Source organism: Stegostoma tigrinum, chromosome 14 (genome assembly GCF_030684315.1).
Source record: "Stegostoma tigrinum isolate sSteTig4 chromosome 14, sSteTig4.hap1, whole genome shotgun sequence".
NCBI classification, from domain to species: domain Eukaryota; kingdom Metazoa; phylum Chordata; class Chondrichthyes; order Orectolobiformes; family Stegostomatidae; genus Stegostoma; species Stegostoma tigrinum.
This window is the reverse complement of record NC_081367.1, coordinates 11,094,766-11,114,005: the sequence shown is the minus strand read 5'-3', so window position 1 is coordinate 11,114,005 and position 19,240 is coordinate 11,094,766. Positions and strand designations below refer to the sequence as shown.

At 43.8% G+C, this 19,240-nt stretch overlaps 1 protein-coding gene across 1 annotated transcript; it reads left to right on the top strand.

The window, feature by feature from the left end:
* Positions 1-5,543: 5,543 nt before the first annotated feature.
* map6d1 (MAP6 domain containing 1) lies at positions 5,544-18,763 on the top strand. The gene is made up of 3 exons (XM_048541667.2): positions 5,544-6,313; positions 14,693-14,918; positions 18,335-18,763. The coding sequence occupies exons 1-3, from the start codon at positions 5,748-5,750 to the stop codon at positions 18,416-18,418; spliced, it is 876 nt and encodes a 291-aa protein (XP_048397624.1). The 5' UTR covers positions 5,544-5,747; the 3' UTR covers positions 18,419-18,763.
* The last annotated feature ends 477 nt before the right edge of the window (positions 18,764-19,240 follow it).

Below are 19,240 nucleotides of genomic sequence, written 5' to 3'. Positions count from 1 at the left end.
ACAGCTTGTGGACCTGTAGCTTTTTAGGTTATTAGGAACCTAAGTTTCCCTGAGGCACCAGGCACTAAAATCTTTCAAGAATTGACAGGCTTAGTTATGGACTATTACTACCCCAAGCATCCTCTAATTCTGAGACGCTCTTGGTTTTATTTGGCATTTTGAGATACTGCGGATTCTGCATTGGTATTTTTGATAAGGTTATGACAACTGACAGAGGCATGTAAATTTGGTTTAACCCTAAGTGAGATGCTGAGACACTGGTATTTGGGATTAATGCTTTGACCATGCAAAAGTGCTTACCATTTGAAGCCCAACTGGACTTCAAACAGGTACTACAACTGGCTTTGTCAATAGAAAATGTGGCAAGTGGAGTTTGAGTTACAAGGTACGCAATCATAAGTGGACACCCTTGCCAGTTGGACTGAGTTTGAGTAACACCACTTGAGTGAAGGCAATTGCATAGCCTCGTTCATGATATATCCTGAACAGAGGGACTTTAAGTCAGTTGACAGCAAAACCCCAAAATAAAACCAAACCTTGGTCAAACTGTCAATATTTTCTGGGGGATCCAGGCCAGCAGATCATTGTAGTTGCCGCGTTATGCACACTTAAGACAAAAGCTTCCCACTTGGCCTGAATCGAGTAAGAGAATTCATAGGCCGGTATTCCGGGGAGCGCACACCCTGGAAAGCCCACCTACATCTGGTTTGGAACAGTCAAATTGCTTAGCAATATCCAAATCAGAACCAATCAAAATAAGCATTTGGTTAAATGGCCACCCAGTTGGAATGGAGGTCAATGCTTGTGCAGCCATTTCAGTGACTGTGGATGCCAACCATTAAGTTTTCTTAAGGCCTTGGCCACACTGAGCACTTACGCCGGGCTACCATTACAGACTAAGGGTACAACTTGGATTCCAGTCTCTCAAGAGAAATACCTGGTTCAGCTACTACTGATAGTAGTAAAAGGTTTGGGCCGAAGCTTGACGGGGCGAAATTAGTTGAGAAAGTTTCAACTTGATTGGCTCAACATTTTTCGACTAGAAAATAGCTGCCAGAGTGAAGTCCTAATTAAATACTCAGACATTTTTCAGCAAGTTCTAGGGACTATCAAAGGAGCCAAGGCCAATTTACATCATGACCAGGAAGCAATTTCCACAATTCAGCAAGTCCCGCTCAGTGCCACTTGCCTCATGGGCAAATGGAGAGGCAGAAATCAGGAGGGTGGAGACTGAAGGAATCATCAAACCAATCCAGTTTGCGGAATGGGCAGCGCCAATTGTACCGATTGGGAAGCCCAACGAATTTGTTCGCATTTACAGGGATTTCAATTAAACGGTAAACCACTTTTTTGCAGCTGGATAAATACTTAAACCCTTGAATAGAGGAGCCATAAGCAAAAATGGCAGAGGGAGCTGTCCTTCACAAAGCTGGACATGAGCCTTGCATTTTTGCGCTTAGATGAGGATTCCCAGAAGTACGCTACAATTAATACCCATAAGGGTTAGTATGAAAATACATGATTGCTTTTTGGAGTACCATCAGTCTGTGCCATTTTCCAACAGATGATAGAGAATATTTTACAAAGTCTACCCCAGGTTGCCATGTATCGAGATAATATAACTGTAAAGACCAATAAAGAACACTTATAGAACTTGGACACAATGCTTAAACATTCCTCCAAAGCAGGTGTACACTTTAGGAGGGAAAAATGTGCTTTCCAGGCATCCCAAGTGACCTGCTTGGACTAGAGTCGACAAGACTGGGTTACATCTGTTGAAAGATAAAATGAGGGTGATCAAAGGTGCCTAGGTTCCCATGTCTGTATTGAAGCTTACGTCTTTCCAGGGTTTGTTGAATTATTATGGAAAATTCATAAGTAACCTGGCCTTTACCCTAGCACCCTTACATCTGCTATTGAAAAACAGTCAGCCTTGGAAATGGTCTCATAGCCAAGAAGTAGCCCTGAGGTAAGTGAAGGAGCAGTTATCATTGTCTAAGCTGTTGGCGCACTATGATCCCAAGTGAAATGTAGTGCTAATATGTGATGCCTCTCTGTACTGTATCAGGGTAGTGTTGGCTCACTGGTGGCACAATGGAGAGGAACATCTGATAGTGTATGCTTTCCAGGCTTTGACTGATGCCAAATGCAGATATGCCCAGATAGAGAAGGATGGTTTGGTTATCATCTTTGGTGTGGGTAAGTTCCATCAACATCTTTACAGATGTAAATTTGTCGTGGTAATGGACCACAAACCCTTGTTAGGTCTACTTAAAGAGGACAGGGCCATGCAGCTCATAGCTTCAGGTTGAATTCAGCGGTGGGCTGCTATTCTGAGTGCATACAGTTACGAGTCGGAATACCATCCGGGAGGTCAAGTCGCAAATGCAGATGCCATGATCCACCACTACTAGTGTCTCCCCTCAAAGTGTCCATTCTAGTCTTAAACTTTCTAGACACCCTTCCAGTCACCACTGGTAATACCAGACTATGGATGCAAAAAGATCCTGTCCTGGCAAAACTAAAACAGCTGGTGGTGGGAGGGGGAGAAACAAAAGGGCCATCACAACCAGAATAGAAACCTTTCTGGACCTGGTGAGACGAGATCACAGGAGGGGATGGCATATTATTAAGGGGATCAAGAGTGATTGCCCTGAACAAAGGTCACTGCCAGATATTGGATGAGCCTTTTGGGGGGTGGTGGGGGGGGTAGGGTTGGGGAGGAGGGCGAAACGGCATCAGGAACACCAATGTCAGACACTAGACTCCACTAAGCAAGAGAGACAGTTTACCTCAGAGGATGAAATTTGACATTGAAATGGTCCTGGGTAGGAGGCATGGATGATGCAGGTCAGGTCCTATGAAATACACAGATCAGGGAGGAGAGATGGTTTTGAACAAGCACATGGACCACATGAAAGTTGCAACCTCACTATAGGGCCAGGGAAAATTGTACCTGGCCCCTCAGAACACCTTTCAGGTCTGTGAGAGGCCGTGTGTCCTTCTCCTCCACCTAGCATCAAAGAAACCTCTGAGGACAAGATGGGCATGGCAGATGTCACTGCCCGTCTGCCATTACCACCTGGAGAAGGTTTGTTTTGAGATGCGCTGGGCTATGGTCCAGCATACATTGCCAGTATCCAAGATAGATTCAGAGGATCTGGACCAGGTGTGAGAACACCCCAGGAGAAGCTACAGGAAAAGGAATGGCCCATACCCCAGGACTTAGAGGGGGAAGGATGTAATGATTGGAACAAAAACACACAGGTGGACCTCATAGAATATGAGTTCCCTGATTGCGTCTAATCAAGGAGCCCTGGCTGATAGAAATATACAGGAGTTTCAGGGGTTCTGTTCACTCCAGGAGCCGGTTCTGAGCTAGTTGGGTCAGAATCATGTACTATGCACATATGAATAAGTGGTGACTTGGTGACAGGATACCAGCCTTTCTGGAATTATTTCAAAGTAAATGCTGTAGTGCTATTTCTCAAATTCAGGGGAGTATGTTCCCATAAAAGAGAGGAGAACCATCAGAATTTGAGATAGTTCAAAACTGTGCAGGTCTTGAGGGAGTTTCAAGGCACGTAGTCAAAATGTATCAATTGAAATCCCCTGTGAAGCATTAATGAGATCAGGCAACTTATAGGCATCTGTGGGAGTTGGAAGGAATAGGGGTAGGGTTGGAGTTAAGGGTCAGTGAGAATCTCCATCCAGACTGGATGGAGATTCAAATATTTGCCACAATTACTTTTGCTGTTGGATCTGTTCTTTGGGGTACTTCACAGTAGGTTTGTCTATTGCCCATTTTTGTCTCATGTCAAGTTTGAAATGTTAGAATAGAAGATGTAGCTACTTTTGCACAGTCTAAACCTTATTTTTATGAACAATCTTTGCAGGTTTGTTTGAGTAAACTTAATTTGTAATTAACAGAATATACTTTGACTAAAGAAACAGGGCTGATTTGTTTCTGATACTAAACCAGATACATTCTATAAACACATATAATTGGCCATTTCATCAACCTGGTTAATTTCAAAATGTAATTGGCCAGTGGAGGATTTGCTGCTCCCTCCGACCTCCATCCTAATAAGTTATGAGTAAATTTGCAGAATGGGTGTGTAGTTTCAAAATAGTGTGTGCTGCCAAGAGGAATGAAGAGGCCTTGTAGTCTTCAGAAAAATTAGAGTCTCTATGGGGTAAGGGATCAAAGGATCCAGGGATGGGGGTGTGGATTACCGCTTCAATAATATTTGAGCAAAAATAGATAATCAGGTCATTCCCAAATTACGGTTTATGGGATCATACTGCGCACCCGTGACTAGTGCTTCCAAAAGTATTTCAGTGGCTGGGAAGTGATAGGTGTGGGCGAGGAGGGAAGTAGCCTGATTTCCAGTACTGGCACTATATAAATGCAAGCCCTTTTACTTGTGTGGGAATGTGTGTTTGTGCAAAGTAATTATTTCATCCACATCAGCTATTGTGTATCCGGATCTAAGATGGATAACAATGTTGGCTAGATTTCCTCAACAGTATTACACTTCTTAAAAACTGAAAGAACTGCTGATGCTGGAAATCAGAAACAGAAACAGGAATTTTTGGAGAAATACAGCAGATCTGGCAGCATCCGTGAGGTGAAATCAAGGTCCAGTGACCCTTCCTCCGAACAGTACTGCATGGTCAGTTCTCTGCCTGGTGTTTTAAGCCTGAACTGGGTGATCAGCAGAGGGTGCTGCAGGATAAGCATTTTGCAAAGAACTTAGTGGAAAAGTGAAGGCAAGTGGGGTGACTGCTGAGTCTAACCTTGGAATTGTGGTGCCTGGGCAGGCTGCAGTTCTGGGGTTAGGGGATTGGGTTGGGACTGGGAATGGGGTAGAGGGGGATGGGGCTGGTGCTGGGTCTGGGGCGGTGGGTTGGGGGATGTTGGGACTGTGGGTTAGGGGTTTGGGAATTGGGGGTAAGGGGCTTTGGCTTGGGGAATGGGGATGGGAATGGGACTGGCGATTAAGGGGAGGGATCTGGGGGTTAAGGGATGACAGTAGAGGGGTGGGATGGAAATTAGGGTGTTTTGGGGATGGGATGTGACTGGCAGTTGAGGGTGGGATTTGGGGGCTATTGGGATGGTTCTAGGCGGATGGTGTCTGGCAGTTGGGAGATAGGAATGGGAATTGGGGGTTAGGGAATGGAATGAGAATTGGAGGTTAGGGACATGGATCTGGGGGTTAGTGAATGGGAATGGGAATTGGGGGATGGATCTGGGGGTTCGTGGATGGGAATGGGAATTGGTGGTTAGGGGAATTGGTCTGGGGCTTAGGGGATGGGATCTGGGGGTTGGGGGACAGATCTGGATGTTAGGGGATGGAATGGGAATTGGGGGTTAGGGGGATGGAGACTGCGGGTTAAGGGGATGGGGGTTAGGACGAGGAGTTAAAAGGATGACACTGGTACTGGGGCTTTGGGAGTGTGTGCCAGGGACAGGGGGCTGGGGCTGGATTACGCGTGAGCTGACTTCCCAATGCAGCATCTGAGTGACAGCGCAAGGGGAGGGGAGCAGACGGTGCGCCGGCTCGGCGAATATTGCGGACCTGGACGCGCCCATGAAGGAGCCCGCGAAGGAAGCTCTCGCCGGGTGAAGCCGGCCGGATGGTGCGGGCGGCACAGGGGCCGGGGTTTTGCAGTTCCATTGGTCGCTGGACTGGGTCTGGGTCTGGGTCCGGGTCTGGGAGCTGTGCCCCTGCCCGGCCGCAGCTATGGCTTGGCCGTGCATTAGCCGGGTCTGCTGCCTCTCTCGCTTCTGGAGCCAGTTGGACAAGTCGGATCTCTCGGTGCCGCTGACTGTCCAGAATTACTCCGAGGTCATAGAGCAGGAGGTGAGATCCGTGGCACAGCAGGTGCCTCCGGACACGTCCCTGCCCAGCAACCCTCCCCAGGCTCCCGAACCCCGAGGGGAACTGGCTGATGTCCAGGAGTCTGTCTCTAAGCATGACTTCAGGTCTTGGAAGGTGTGCAAGGAGGCCAGCTGCAAGCCCAGGCGGGAGTACCAGCCTTCCGAGGTCCCCTTCTCCAGCGACACCCAGTACAAGCTGGACTTCAAAGCGTGGCCCATCCCCAGGAAAGAGAACTACCCCTGGCTGAAGGCAGGGCAGGAACAGCGGCCCATGCCCAGCAGCGCCAGCGCTCACACTCTGCATCCCTCCGGACCAGCCAGAGATAAGCAGCAGAGAGGAACCAAGCTGCAGAACCATCCCAGGGAACCCGTGCACAGGCACACCACAGAGGAGCAGATCAGACCCGCGGTGAAAACCACTTCCTACAGGTCAGTGCCGTGCAAGGGGGCTCAATCCGGACAAGTTGTCTTCACCCTTTGGATATTTTAATTCCCAGTTCGACAGCCCTTTGAGGGCTTGTTCTGTTGAGAGCACCCACAGTCTCCCTGGTGTAGTTTAAGCCATTCTCTGAAGCATACCTTTAGTGCTGGCACTGCTAAGAAATCTGTTTCATGATTAACAGTTTTTTTTTAAAAAAAAGACTATTATTGGATGGTGCAGTATATCCATGTGTCCCTTTTTTTCAAATTAGATTCCTGTTCAATTCGTTTTATTCATTATCAGATCTTCACAGGGTAAATTTAGACATTTGTTTCAATTAGTCCTAAAAGGAGACGAGGTAAGGATCAGGTAGACTGGGTCACCAGGCCCACTGTGTTGGAACAAAATCTCACCGTCGTACTTTGATGTTTGCTATGGTGCTCAGCCCAAACCAGGAATTCTCAGGTGCTGTCCCCATCAGGGATTGGTCTTCCTCACATCCATTCGACAACCCTTCCCCTCCCCCATTTCCTACTAAACTGGATCCCAAAAGTAGAACTGATAAACTTGACAAAGCACAGGGGTGACACTAATGCAGGAACGACGCCAGAGAGGGAGAGTGATGGAGAATTTAAGGGTGCTTTTGGGACCAATTAGAGTTACCGAGATTAAAAACGGATTTAAGCGCGCGGATCAGAATTTCATTTGGAAGCATTTTGGACTGGAAGCTAATGGGGCTCAGTGAGTGCAGGGATGATGTGAGTGAACTGCACTGCAGTAAAGGCCAGCAGAGATTCAGCTGAGCTGAAATTTATTAGGAAGTAGGGAATGAAGAGTCAATCAGAGCAATATTAAAGGAGCCAAATCTAAAGATGATAAAGTGGATGATGATTTGAACAGCAGCTGAGCTGCGGAAGGAGCAGGGGTCTATGGAGATGAAAGTAGGCAATCTGGCCAAAAATAGGCAGAAACAGTGTAGGTTACGGATAGTAAGGCTCCAAACAGTAGAGTGTGTGTGAAAAATTGTCAAGTACATGGAATTAATTCCTTGATTATTGGAATCTATCTTTTAAATGCATAACTTGTGGAAATTATGACTAGTCCAAGGCTGATTTTTAAACACGGGGCAGGGGACAAACTGAGCAAGGTGATGGGGAGGACAGGTCAGGTAGTTCTCGGAAGAAATCTCAGCGAGTTGCTGATTTGCTTCCTGTCGAAATTGCCCACAGCATCCACGGTATGCCAGTTTGTGGAGAGTGAACACTTCAGTGGCTAGTAGATACCCATGAGTGGTTATATAATACCAATAGCAATGCATATCGAAAGGAGAAAGGAACAGAGGGAAAATAAACATTCATTAACAGAGTGGTGAAATGTTGGTGAAGAGGGTAGGTGCCTTTTGTAGGTATTCTGTGCAGCAGTGCTTTTTCTTCCCCCACAGCATTGTTAGGCCTTTTATTAAAAATGCCCACTATTATCAAACCTCAACAAATGATGCTGATCTTAGACTCTGATAGGAAATGATTAGTGAAAACTATTGACTGTCGCTTTGTTTCTTTGTGCTATTGAGGCAGAATTTAAGCATGTTGCCCATTCTTTGGATACCTGACCTTTCATAGGACATTGATGGATTAGCAGATGCTCAGCGAAACACAATTAGAACAGTTCTAGGATAACAAGGTGTAGAGCTGGATGAACAGAGCAGGCAAAGCAGCATCCGAGGAGCAGGACGGCTGACATTTCGGGTCTGGACAGATTCTCCAGCATCGGCAGTTCTACTATCTCTCGGTCAGTTCTAGGATTTGATGAATAACAAAAGAACTCACAAATGGATAAACAATCAGCTCTTGGTTCTCTTTGTCTCTTACTGGTTTTATGTCTCTTTCATTCTCTTCCTCATGTTTCTGTATTAGTGTTTCTTCTAAGTTTCACTCCTGCTGTTTCTCTCTTTGCTCAACTTCACTCCCTTGCTGTGTGCCACTGACACCTTTCACTTTGTTTTCTCCTTCACTGTGTCCTCATTTTCCATTTGTACAAGGAGAGCTCGATGCATTAACATGTAACTTGTGTGATATCTTGTAACTGTTGCAGGGTATTTAACTTTCCCATACTCCAGATACATCTACAGGCCAACAAGGAAGGTAGACATCTGATGTGCTGTACTCAAAATTATTACAATTGCATGGATCTTCCTCAGGCTTTTTTTCACAGCCTGGTTAATGACAAAACTGAGATTTTTTTTTCAAAACCTTTAATTTTTTTTAAGATTACCTCCAAGCCTGTTCGTGAAGTATACCCCAAGACTAGGTCTTTTGTAGGTTCAGGTCGCACCTGACATGATTGTGGGTCATGACAGCTTGAATTTTTAAAAAAATAACTACACCAAGACTAGAATGCTTTGCTGGAGACTGTTTGTTTATTGCTTACCACGGAGCTTACAAAGCTCTTTCTAATAATCCCACCTAGTGCTGGTTAGCTGTTCCTATATACACGGATACGTAGATTCAACCTGTTCAGAGGCTTTCTTGTACACCTCTAGAGCAAGTGAGACATGAACTCAAGTCCCCTAAGTCCAAGATAGGGACACTCGCACTGCACCGCCAGAGCCAAATTGGGTGATCTTAGCTAATCAATACCTTATTGATAAACAATACTAGCTTACTTCACCTTCTTCCTTCAAATATCAGCTATTTAACATGCATTAATAGAACCCCCTATGGAGACTAAGACATCTCACTGAGGAAAATTGGAAGACGATGTTTCAAACTGGTTTTCTCATTATTTGATGCATTATTTACACTTCAGTATTGAAAATGCAGTGGAACACAGCACACATAGACTGCAGCTCATTGTATTGCTGACAGCTCCAGATTCCAGAGCCAAGAAATCTGATTCACTGTGTAGGATGCCGTACAGTCTCCCATGCGGAGACAATGAGGGGATCAGTGGAGGAGAGACAGTGAAACACAAAGGCAGATACACACGCCTTGATTTTAATTCAATGGCCAGATATAATTCACTAAATTAGGTGAATTCATTAATTTGAGACTCACGCAAATTCTTATTATTCATGTTTGGTTTATATTAGAATCAGGGCTATAGGTTGACAGAGAGACAGTTAAAATGAGAAAGATAAGGAGATAAAATCATTCCACTTATTACACTTGAGTCTTTCAAACAGAATGAAAGTCAAATGATTCAAACTGTGATATTGTAGTCTTCAGCCCAGCGTTGGGACTGTCTCTCTCATCTAAATTAAATCTCTGCTGGTCCTCTGGTAACCCTCTCTTTGTCTGAGACAGCTGCTGTGTGCTGGTCCTGGGGAAACAGTAGTAGGAACTGAAATCACAACAGGGTTGCTGGGTCAACTGTGAATAATGAGTGAGCTGTTCTAATAAAACAACAAGTACCCCCCTGTATTTGGGAATTGTGACAGCATCAAAAGCTTGTACTTGGTATTTGCATTATCGTTGCTCATTTACCAAAGTAGCTGCTACTGCATCTGCTGTGTGGCGTCTCTCTGAAACAGTGATCATCGTAGGTTCATTGTTTCAAAGGGATCGGACTACTGCCAACATGTCCCAGTTATGGCTTTCTGTATTCCTGGCAGCACCTGCAAAATTGCACTGTGCTAAAGTGGTCAAGTATGATCCAAATATAAAACCCAGAAGGTGACTCATTTGTCAATGTCCCAGATCGTACCTTAATATTCCTTAATATTTATACTATCATTTATTTCTAGAGGCCTTCAGCACAGAAAAAGGCCCTTCAGCCCATTGTATCCAGACCAGTGAAAAACAAAACAGCCATGTAACTATTCGAATCCCATTTTTTAGCACACGACCCACAGTTTTGTATTCCTTGGCATCACAAGTGCACGTCTAAATACTTTAATGTTATGAAGGTTTCTGACTGTGTCACCTTTACCTGCTGCCTCTTATCTTAAATCTATGCTCCTGGTCATTGATCCCTCCACCAAGGGCAAAAGTTTCTTCCCATCTGTGCCCCTCATAATTTTGTATATCTCAATCATATGCCCTCGCCACTGGGCTTCCTCTGTTCCAAGAAAAACAACCCCAGGCTTTCCAATCTCTCTTTGTATCTAAAGCTGTCCACTTGGTTGCTGGTGCAATTATACTTGGAGTTCAAGGGCTCCTAAGCTGTGATGTCCCATTCCAGCTCATTTGAGGCCACTTTCCACTTGTACTATCCCCAAACCAAAAGTATTATCATGCTCATTTCAGTGAATGTGAAAATCATGGGCCAGTGGAAAATCCCACCTGCCACCTTTTAAATAAAGTTTAAAACTAATAATTCATCCACCTGTTTAACCGCATGTGAACTATCCAACTATACTACCCATGAGAAATTCTCAATTTAAATATGTGTCTCCATGAGCACCATCTGAGGAAATATAAACTAGTTATAGAAAACAGGTTAAGTAAAATATAATCTGCTCAAGTTGACCTCAGTCCGACCATCCCAGGACTTTGCCTTGTGAACCTCTGCTCCTTCTCACGCATGGCAGTGCCCTGTCCAGAGTCCTCAAGAACATGAATTAGTTGGCTCAGCGAATGGCCGCAAGTTGAATTAAGAAATCGCCTAGGGCCTCTTCTGTCTTTGTAGGTCCAAGAGAAGGTGAATCCAGATAAGTACTTGCAACTAAATTATGTAGGTAAAATCAGCAGCATCTGGTTTGAACTGGCAAAAAGCAAACACAGCTAAATGATGGAAGTTCTGCTTTGCACAAAGATGATTTAATATGTGGCATGGACCACCAGGTAGAGTAGCAGATGCAAAACCCCTAGAGTTATTGATGGCCCGTTTGCATGCTGCGAGGAGTACTTAATGGTCATTTATACCTCCTTAGTTTCTTTTCATTTGTTGGATTGTGGACATCTCCAAAGAGGCGAACACTGCTTTCCTAACCTTTTGAGAAAGTTGCGTTGAGCCACCATCTTGAACCTCTGCATTTTACGTGGTATAGATAGACAGGTTTGAAGTTGACTCAATAGTTATGAAAGCTATGTACTTACAAGTTTGGATGCTGTGTGACTTGGATGACACTTGCAGAATGTGTAGTGCCCCATGTGCCTGCTGCCTTATTCCTCTAGTCAGTAGAACCTATGGATTTGCAAGGGGTTATCACAAAATCACGTTTGTACCAGAGTATCATGTGCAATGAAAGTTCAGATATTTCACTAAAAACTAGCAACAACCTCATGGATTTCTGCTAATCGTGGTCATGTGATAAATTTCCATGCCCATCAGATATTGAGTTTTTTTATTCATTTGGGGGATGGAAGCTTCTTTAAATCAGTATTTATAGTCCGTCCTTAATTGCCCTTGAAGCTGATGGTAAACTGTCTTCTTGAACCACTGCAATCCATATGGTTTAGGTTCACCTACAGTGGTGTCATAGAAGGAGCAACACTTTGACCCAGCAAGACTTGTATTTCAAATCAGGATGATCAGTGATTGGAGGGGGACTTGCATTCCCATGTATTGCTGACCTTGTCGTTCTAGATAGTAAAGGTCATAAGTTTTGAAGGTGCTTTCTAAGGAACCTTGGTGAATTTCTACAGTGTGTCTTGCAGCTAGTAGACATTAAGCGTCAGTAGTGGAGGAAGTGGCTATGATACCAAACAAGCAGGCTGCTTTGGACTGAGTGATGACAAGCTTCCTTAGTGTTATTAGAGAAAACTCATCCAGGCAAGTAAGGATTATTCCAGCACGCTCCTGACTTGTGCATTATAGGTAGTGGACAGGCTTTGAGGAGTTAGGAGGTGAGTTACTCACTGTGGGATTCCTAGCCTCTGACCAGCTCTTGTAGCCACTGTGTTTATATGGGAAGTCCAGTTCAGCTTCTGCTCAGTGGTAACACCCAGTATGTTGATAGTTGGATTCAGTGAAGGTAACACAATTGAACGTCAAGGGGCAATGGTTAGATTGACTCTATTGGAGATGGTCATTGCCTGGCACTTGTGTGGCACAATGTTACTTGACACTTTTTTCAGCCTGCTTGCTTTGCCTGCTCACCACACTTTCTCGGTGGAAGTCTGAGGCAGTTAGTTTATATGTCTATCAAAGGGATCTTCAGACTGAGTCAGGAGAAGCTGGAAGCAGTTATAGCACATTTTATTAAGCCAGCTATCCTTTAGAAGCTTCCTCCTTCCTTATTGCTGCTGCTCTAACTGATGCTTTGCTTCATTCCCGGTGCTCTTGCCCTCCCTTTGTAAGGGACAGTAGCATTTCCTTCATGTTCAGTTGCTCTGCCTTGAGATAATGAATAGGGAACATCGTTCACACAGGTTGCTTGCCAAGCGAATTTAAACCAGACCAAAATGGACACATTCCATACACCCATGCCCCATGTCTGTCTGACTCATACCTTACCCGAAATCTCCTAATAGGTTTAAACTGTTTTTATTAAGGAGTTTAAAAACAATGACTGCGTTACTTTGCAGAGTTGATGAGCAAGTCTTTATTGAGCCACTTTGAATTATGTAATTGCATTTGCCAGGCCCACATACCATAAACAAGATGCTTTGGATATCACAGCACAGATAGTGTGATTTATATGGATAGGGTTTTGGAAACTGTAATTTACACTTTCCAACAAGATGAGTACTACAGGAATTCCAGTGCTCATATGATTAAACTGAGTCAACTTTAAAGCATGAAATTTTAATTGATATTTGGCTGTGGATTAAAATCAGATGGTATCAGTTTAGAACTTGTCGATGAGCAATATGGATCGGATGAGAATGGCACTGCTGCCTCACTACACCAGTGACCTGAGTTCAATTCCATTCCCAGGCAACTGTGAAAACCCCATACAATCTCCCGTGTCTGCATGAAGTTTCCTACAGCTGCTCCAGTTTCCTCCCACAGTCCAAAAATGTGCACATTAGGTGGATTGGCCATGTTAAATTGTCTACCGTGTCCAGGGATGTGCAGACTAGATAGCATAGCCATGGGGAATGCAAGTGTACAGGGATAGGGTAGGGCAGTGGACTGGGGTGGATGCTGAAGCCGGACAATGTGGACTCAATGGGCTGAATAACCAGCTTTCACACTGAAGCATAGAATCACTACAATGTTATTATCACCCTCTGGACCAGGTGGGACTTGAACCCCAGCCTCCAGGCACAGAGTTGGGGCCACTTTTGTGACTAGTGCTGCTCATATTTCATAATCTAAGAAACAGCACCTTTTGAAAAGTAACTCTTGGATGTGTGTCAACATTAATTGGAAAGAATACCCAATTCTTTCCTAATTTTCATTAGAGATTTCAGATTTTATTTAAATTAACTTTCCCTTCAGGATTTTAAAAATCAAATATCACTACACCTTATCACTATTTTCTGTTTTATTGTTCTATTGCTCACCTTCAGTCTCTGGTCTGCTCCTTGTTCATGTGGAGTGGAAATCAATGTACATTAGTATAGCACTTTTTGTAGATCAGAAAGTCCGAAGGTACTTCAGTAAAAGTAAGTGGTGCTGAGTTAAAGAAATCTTAAGGTAAATTGTTAAAATTGTTGCCAGAAAGGTAGCTTTTAAAGGACGGTCTCAATGGAGAAAGTTGGAGAGCTTTAAAGGAGGGAATTACAAAGTTTATGACCTAGATAATGGTAGCACAGCATCCAAAGGGTGTGATTTTTAAAATGTGATTGCTCAAGAGGTCAGGATCGTAGAAACACCAAGTTCTTAGAGGCTTGTAGGGCTACGAGAAGATACAGAGGGAGGATGGGGTGAAGTCATTGAGAGATTTGGGCACAATGATGAGAGTTTTTAAATTAAACTTTGCTGGATGAGGCTCCACTGAAACTCAGTGAGTGGAATGAATGGAAGGTGAGTGACAGCAGGTCAGAGTAGCACTGGAAGTTTGGAGACCCTGATGGTGGATCAGCATTTCAACAGGAGGTGAGCTGAATTGGAGACAGGTGATACAACAGAGGTGGAAGTAGATGGAGTTGGGAAAGAGGGAATCAGAGTCAAACTCCTGTAGGAAACCAAGATTAACAACAGTCTTGAACCAGCTTGTGAGCAGAGAGCAAGATGGAACATGTATCTTGTGAATATAGTTTGTGGCTTTGTTCTCTTCTCAGACTAAAATGGTCACCTTCCATCAGGGGCAAATATTGGAATGATCTGTGCTAAATGTCATTTAAGGACAGTCTTATTAACCTTGAATTTCTAATATAGGCTGGTTTAAAGGAAGGTGTGTTTTCATTACATTGACATACTGTAAAGACACATTTATTGTAAAGAGGGAGCAGGGCGTGACGGATGTTTGCCTGACATGTTCGTCAACAATGACATGCAAGCTGTGGAAACCCTGCTTGTAACTCACCCTTCTACTGAACCCCCTCTCTTTGTTCCAGACAGGAATTCCAGGCATGGACTGGAGTTAAAGTGGTCAAACCTGTGAAGGTAAAGCAAGTGTACACGCCCCCAGGAGACAAGATTGTCCTTGAAAGCAGTTACAGGGCTGCTTTCACGGAGGATGCATTTCGGCGTATAGAACCATTGCAGGTTACATCCAGCAAGTCCCAGAACCAAATAGCTTCATTAACTGAGACTGACAACACAACAAAGACAGAGAGCTCAGTAAGTACATGTCAATCCATTCTAATGTATATGGCCTTTAATCTCCTCGAGATTTCTAGTTGTCTTAAATTCAATTTTGCATCATTATTTGTAAATGGATTCTATCTTAGCTTAATTATACAATGAAGATAATTTAAAATTTTAACACCAGGGTTAAAAACAGAATAAATTCACACCAGTTTCACATTTTAAACTTCTCCCAAATTTCTTTTCCATTGGAATCAAGTGAGGTGTAAAACAGGTCGCCTATTTAGCATCACCTATTTATGACCAAGACACCCTGTCAACTCTTTAATTCAATTGAACATTGAAGTTTCTAGCTTTTAAACTGGGCAGATGGTTCAGTCCATTACCTTGGGAGTACACTCTTATCAAAGGTTCTACAACACTGGCCGAACTGGATTAGGGTAGCACTTAGTTGGGCAAAAATCTTTGACTTTGGTCGTGACCTGTGGCCTTTTATTTGCCTTTATTCATTCAGAATCCCAAGAACTTTCTGGTGTAAGTCATTGCAAGTGAATGCTAGGTTTGACTAGAAATTAAACAGTAGATCTAATGGCAAGTAGTGCACTTGTGTACTGTTCAGTCAGTTTGCGAGTTATACAAGTGGGTTAAATGGCCCTTCTCATTCCTGTTTTAAAGTGGTGCCATGAGTGGGGACTTGTAAACTTTTCGCTGTACTCATGTGGGTACATGTGACAATAAAGTCAATTCTAATTCCATTTGTATTGTTGGATCAAAGATGGTTCAGTTGAAAAGAATCGCTATTTAAATAGCATCTCTAACATGATTTAAAAAGTCCAGAGGAGCTTTATTGAGCATAATCATAGGAAAGAAATTAGCTCCAAGGTAAAGATAGAGCGATTAAGGCAAATAATGATAAGCATGGGCCAAGAGGTAGGAGGAAAATGAGACTGAAATTCAGAGAGAAATAGAGACGGGCATTCTAGAGTTTCATGTACAGAGGGCTGAAGGCCTGGCATTCAGTTGTGGAGTTCTAAACATCAAGGATATGCAAGAGCTAGAGCTTGTGGAATGCAGATATCCAGACAGTTGTAAGGATGGAGAATATTACACAGATAGGGATGGGAAAGACAATGGGAGCATTTGAAAACATGATGAGAATTTAAAAATGGAGGTGTTGTGGATTGGGAGCTAATGTTGCTCGGAGAGGACGGACGCAATATGGGAATGAGATGAGGTCCAAGCAGCAGAAATTTGAATGAGTTCAAAATTGTCAGGGGTGGAAGATAAGAAGGAAGTCTGAGAGCATTGGCACAGTCTGCTTCAGAGGTAACCAAGAAATGTGTGAGGGTTTCAGCAGCGGACAAGCTAAGGCAGAGGCAGTAGTGTGATGGCATGTGCCATATCTTTGTTCACCGAGCCCTTAGCCCTGCAATAATTCACTGAAAGACTGCAAACTGTTCAGGTGTAGACAAATGGAGCCGTTGCCTTCATCTGTGGTGCACTCAATGCTGTATTGTCACTCTCATATCCTAAACTGCCGGGGATTTACAGAAGTAATGATAAACTCCCAGATAATAGCCTGATGTGATTGAAATTCTCCCAGCCAGCGCTGTGCTGGAGGCTAGATCAGACTGGAGCGGAGTATCTCACCATGAACCTCTTTATTCATCATCTTCACCCTTCAGCTCCAAAATATTTTGCGCAGTAAATTCTGGAAGTGTGAATCGCTAATCCTGTGGTGAGAATAACATGGTGCCAGAGAACTGTGAAATTGAAGAAACAAAAACTGAAAGAGCTGGGTGAAGCTCAGCAGGTCTCTGTGGAGAGAGAAACAGTGTTAATGTTTTGAGTCCAACAGCATCCTTCTTCAGAACTGAGATTCAAGAATTAGAGAAGGAGGGTGAATAGAGTCCAGTCAGATACAAAAAGAGGAAAGGACTGTGTCATAAAAGGAGCCAGAAAACATTTTAAAATTTAAAATCTTTATCATGTCTATGAGCAATCTCTTACCTGAAGAAAATGACGCACCGCAGTTCAAATTGTTCAGGTTTTCAGCCAGAGATTTTGACTGGCATCATGTAAAAAACTTGTTAATTCCCACTTATAACTTCCCTGTGGAAAGTTTAATTGGTAATTTAATGTGAAGTTCCAATATTTAAACAGATTCAATCTGTCAAAGGAATCATACTTGGGGACTTAAATCTGCATCGCCAGACACACGGTCCATAGCAACTGTTAGTGAGACAAGAAAGCTAACCCTTAGCAAAAAGCACTGCAGAAAGTGATTCAGACAGCAGATCCCGCTCCTCTCAGCATTTCTCAATGCAATAATGAGCTGTCCTGGCAACAGGATGCGGAATACCTTTGCTGACACTTAATCCTTCCAAAAGCTGAAATGCTACAATTGTAATTTCTCAATCAATAGACTCCATTTTAAGGTTGTGTTAGAAGTAACTGCTCACACGACAACAGCCAACAAGCAGCAGCTTGTTAAAATATAGAATACCTGCACACTACATTCAACCGAAAACTAATTCCAGGGCTGTTTTTTTCACAGGTTACCCCTTCACCTCTGGCTCTCACTGAGCTGCCTAATCTAAATGGTCATTGCCCACCTGGTCATTGGGTGGGAGTGTACTGGAGAATGAAAGAACTGCTGGGTGGGGAGACTCAACTGTTGCTCCATTTGCCTGGTCCAGATAACCCAGCTCAGAAAAATTCCAGCGCCCCAATCCCAAAACTGGCCATTCCCTCAACTCTTTGCCCCCTCAGTATGTCATCCTCCTGTATTCATCAGCCCGTCTAACATGCGACAGGCAGCATGGTTGTTAGCACTGCAGCCTCACAGCGGCAGGAACCTGGGTTCAATTCCAGCCTTGGGCCACTGTCTGTGTGGAGTTTGCACATTCTCGCTGGGTCTGCGTGGGTTTCCTCCGGGTGTTCCAGTTTCCTCCCACAGTCCGAAGATGTGCAGGTCAGGTATATTGGCCACGCTAAATTGCCTGTAGTGTTCAGGGGGGTGTAGATTAGGTGGGTTATAGGGAGAAGGGTCTGGGTAGGATGCTCCGAGGTTCAGTGTGGACTTGTTGGGCCTAAGGGCCTGTTTCCACACTGTAGGGATTCTGTTCTATTCTGAGTTTACATGTGTGTCATTACAAGCAGAAAGTAAAGTTAATAAGATGGTTGAGAATTTAATGTGGGGGAGTTACTATGAGGCCTCATCTGCTTGTTCAGGTGGATGTAAAATAGCCCCATTGCACTTTCCTGTAGAATGAGATTATTTTGGACCTTGTTCACTGCAGCTTTGTGGAAATTGCCAATTACCACAATGTCAGAACTTCCAAATGATTCAATGGCTGCGAAACACTTCGGGGGAAATAGTTGTATGTGGCCGCTGCAAGGAAACATTTCACACTCTTTCCGTAATTCTTTCTGATTTTTGTGCTAAGGAACCAGTGGTGAAGACAAAGTTGTCGCCATCTTCGAATTCCTCAGCGGTGTTCCAGAGCCGCTCCCGTGTGCTGAATATATAAACCCAATCACAGCGTCCTCTCAAAGGAGCTGTCCCCTTGCTGAAGTAGACCCAGACGAAAGGCAGCTGCTTTAAATTCCTCCATGACAAACTATGCAAAACAAACCTTGGAGAGGAGCAATGTTGGCATTTTGAAGTGCCCCTCAGTTGAATGTTCATTTGCAGTCGCCTGATAAATACTTGGCATTGTACAGTAGATGATAAGTCCCGTTGGACTCGAACAAAACTCTGTTTAATGTCTGAATGCCTCATCTGCATGTTGAGTAAGGAGTAGATTGTTTAATTACACAACAGAGACTTGGACAACAAGCAATAGGTCGGGCAATAAAAGCTGAGAGAAAAGTAACGTCTGTGTGAGTTTTTCTACTGTTGTTGCTGTGCCTACGGTAAGGAGCCACTCCTTTGTTCAAACCAGGAGGGAAAGTTCCCCTGCTGAGAGACGATTGAAATCAGGAATATGACTCGGATTCTCCATTTCCCTCCAGGTGAGGAGAAGATCTATGCTGGTCAATTCTAGGCTGTACTTTACAGATCCTGGGATCATTCCTGGTTTTTGTTTGCATCTTAAACTGTAATAATTGTTTTGAGCATGTAAGAAATGGTACAATGCATGGACATAATTGTATCTCAAATTGGAGGGTCATTTAAAATTAATCAGATAAATAGACAGTCTTTTTCCATCATGTGTTACAGTACTAATGGCAGAGTCTCATAATAGGGCTAAAGTACTAGAAGGATGAGTGAAATCTGTGTGACAAGAGCAAGCTTTGACTCAAGAGTGACTGTACTAGAGAGAGTGGCTTTGGTGGATGACGTGAGCTTG

What these genes read in the sequence shown, in the direction of transcription:
- map6d1 (XM_048541667.2), top strand. Translation starts at nt 5,748, where the DNA reads ATGGCTTGGCCGTGCATTAGCCGGGTCTGCTGCCTCTCTCGCTTCTGG. An exon ending in GTGAAAACCACTTCCTACAG is followed by an intron (nt 6,314 to 14,692) that starts GTCAGTGCCGTG and finishes TCTTTGTTCCAG; the next exon opens with ACAGGAATTCCAGGCATGGA. An exon ending in CAACAAAGACAGAGAGCTCA is followed by an intron (nt 14,919 to 18,334) that starts GTAAGTACATGT and finishes TTTTGTGCTAAG; the next exon opens with GAACCAGTGGTGAAGACAAA.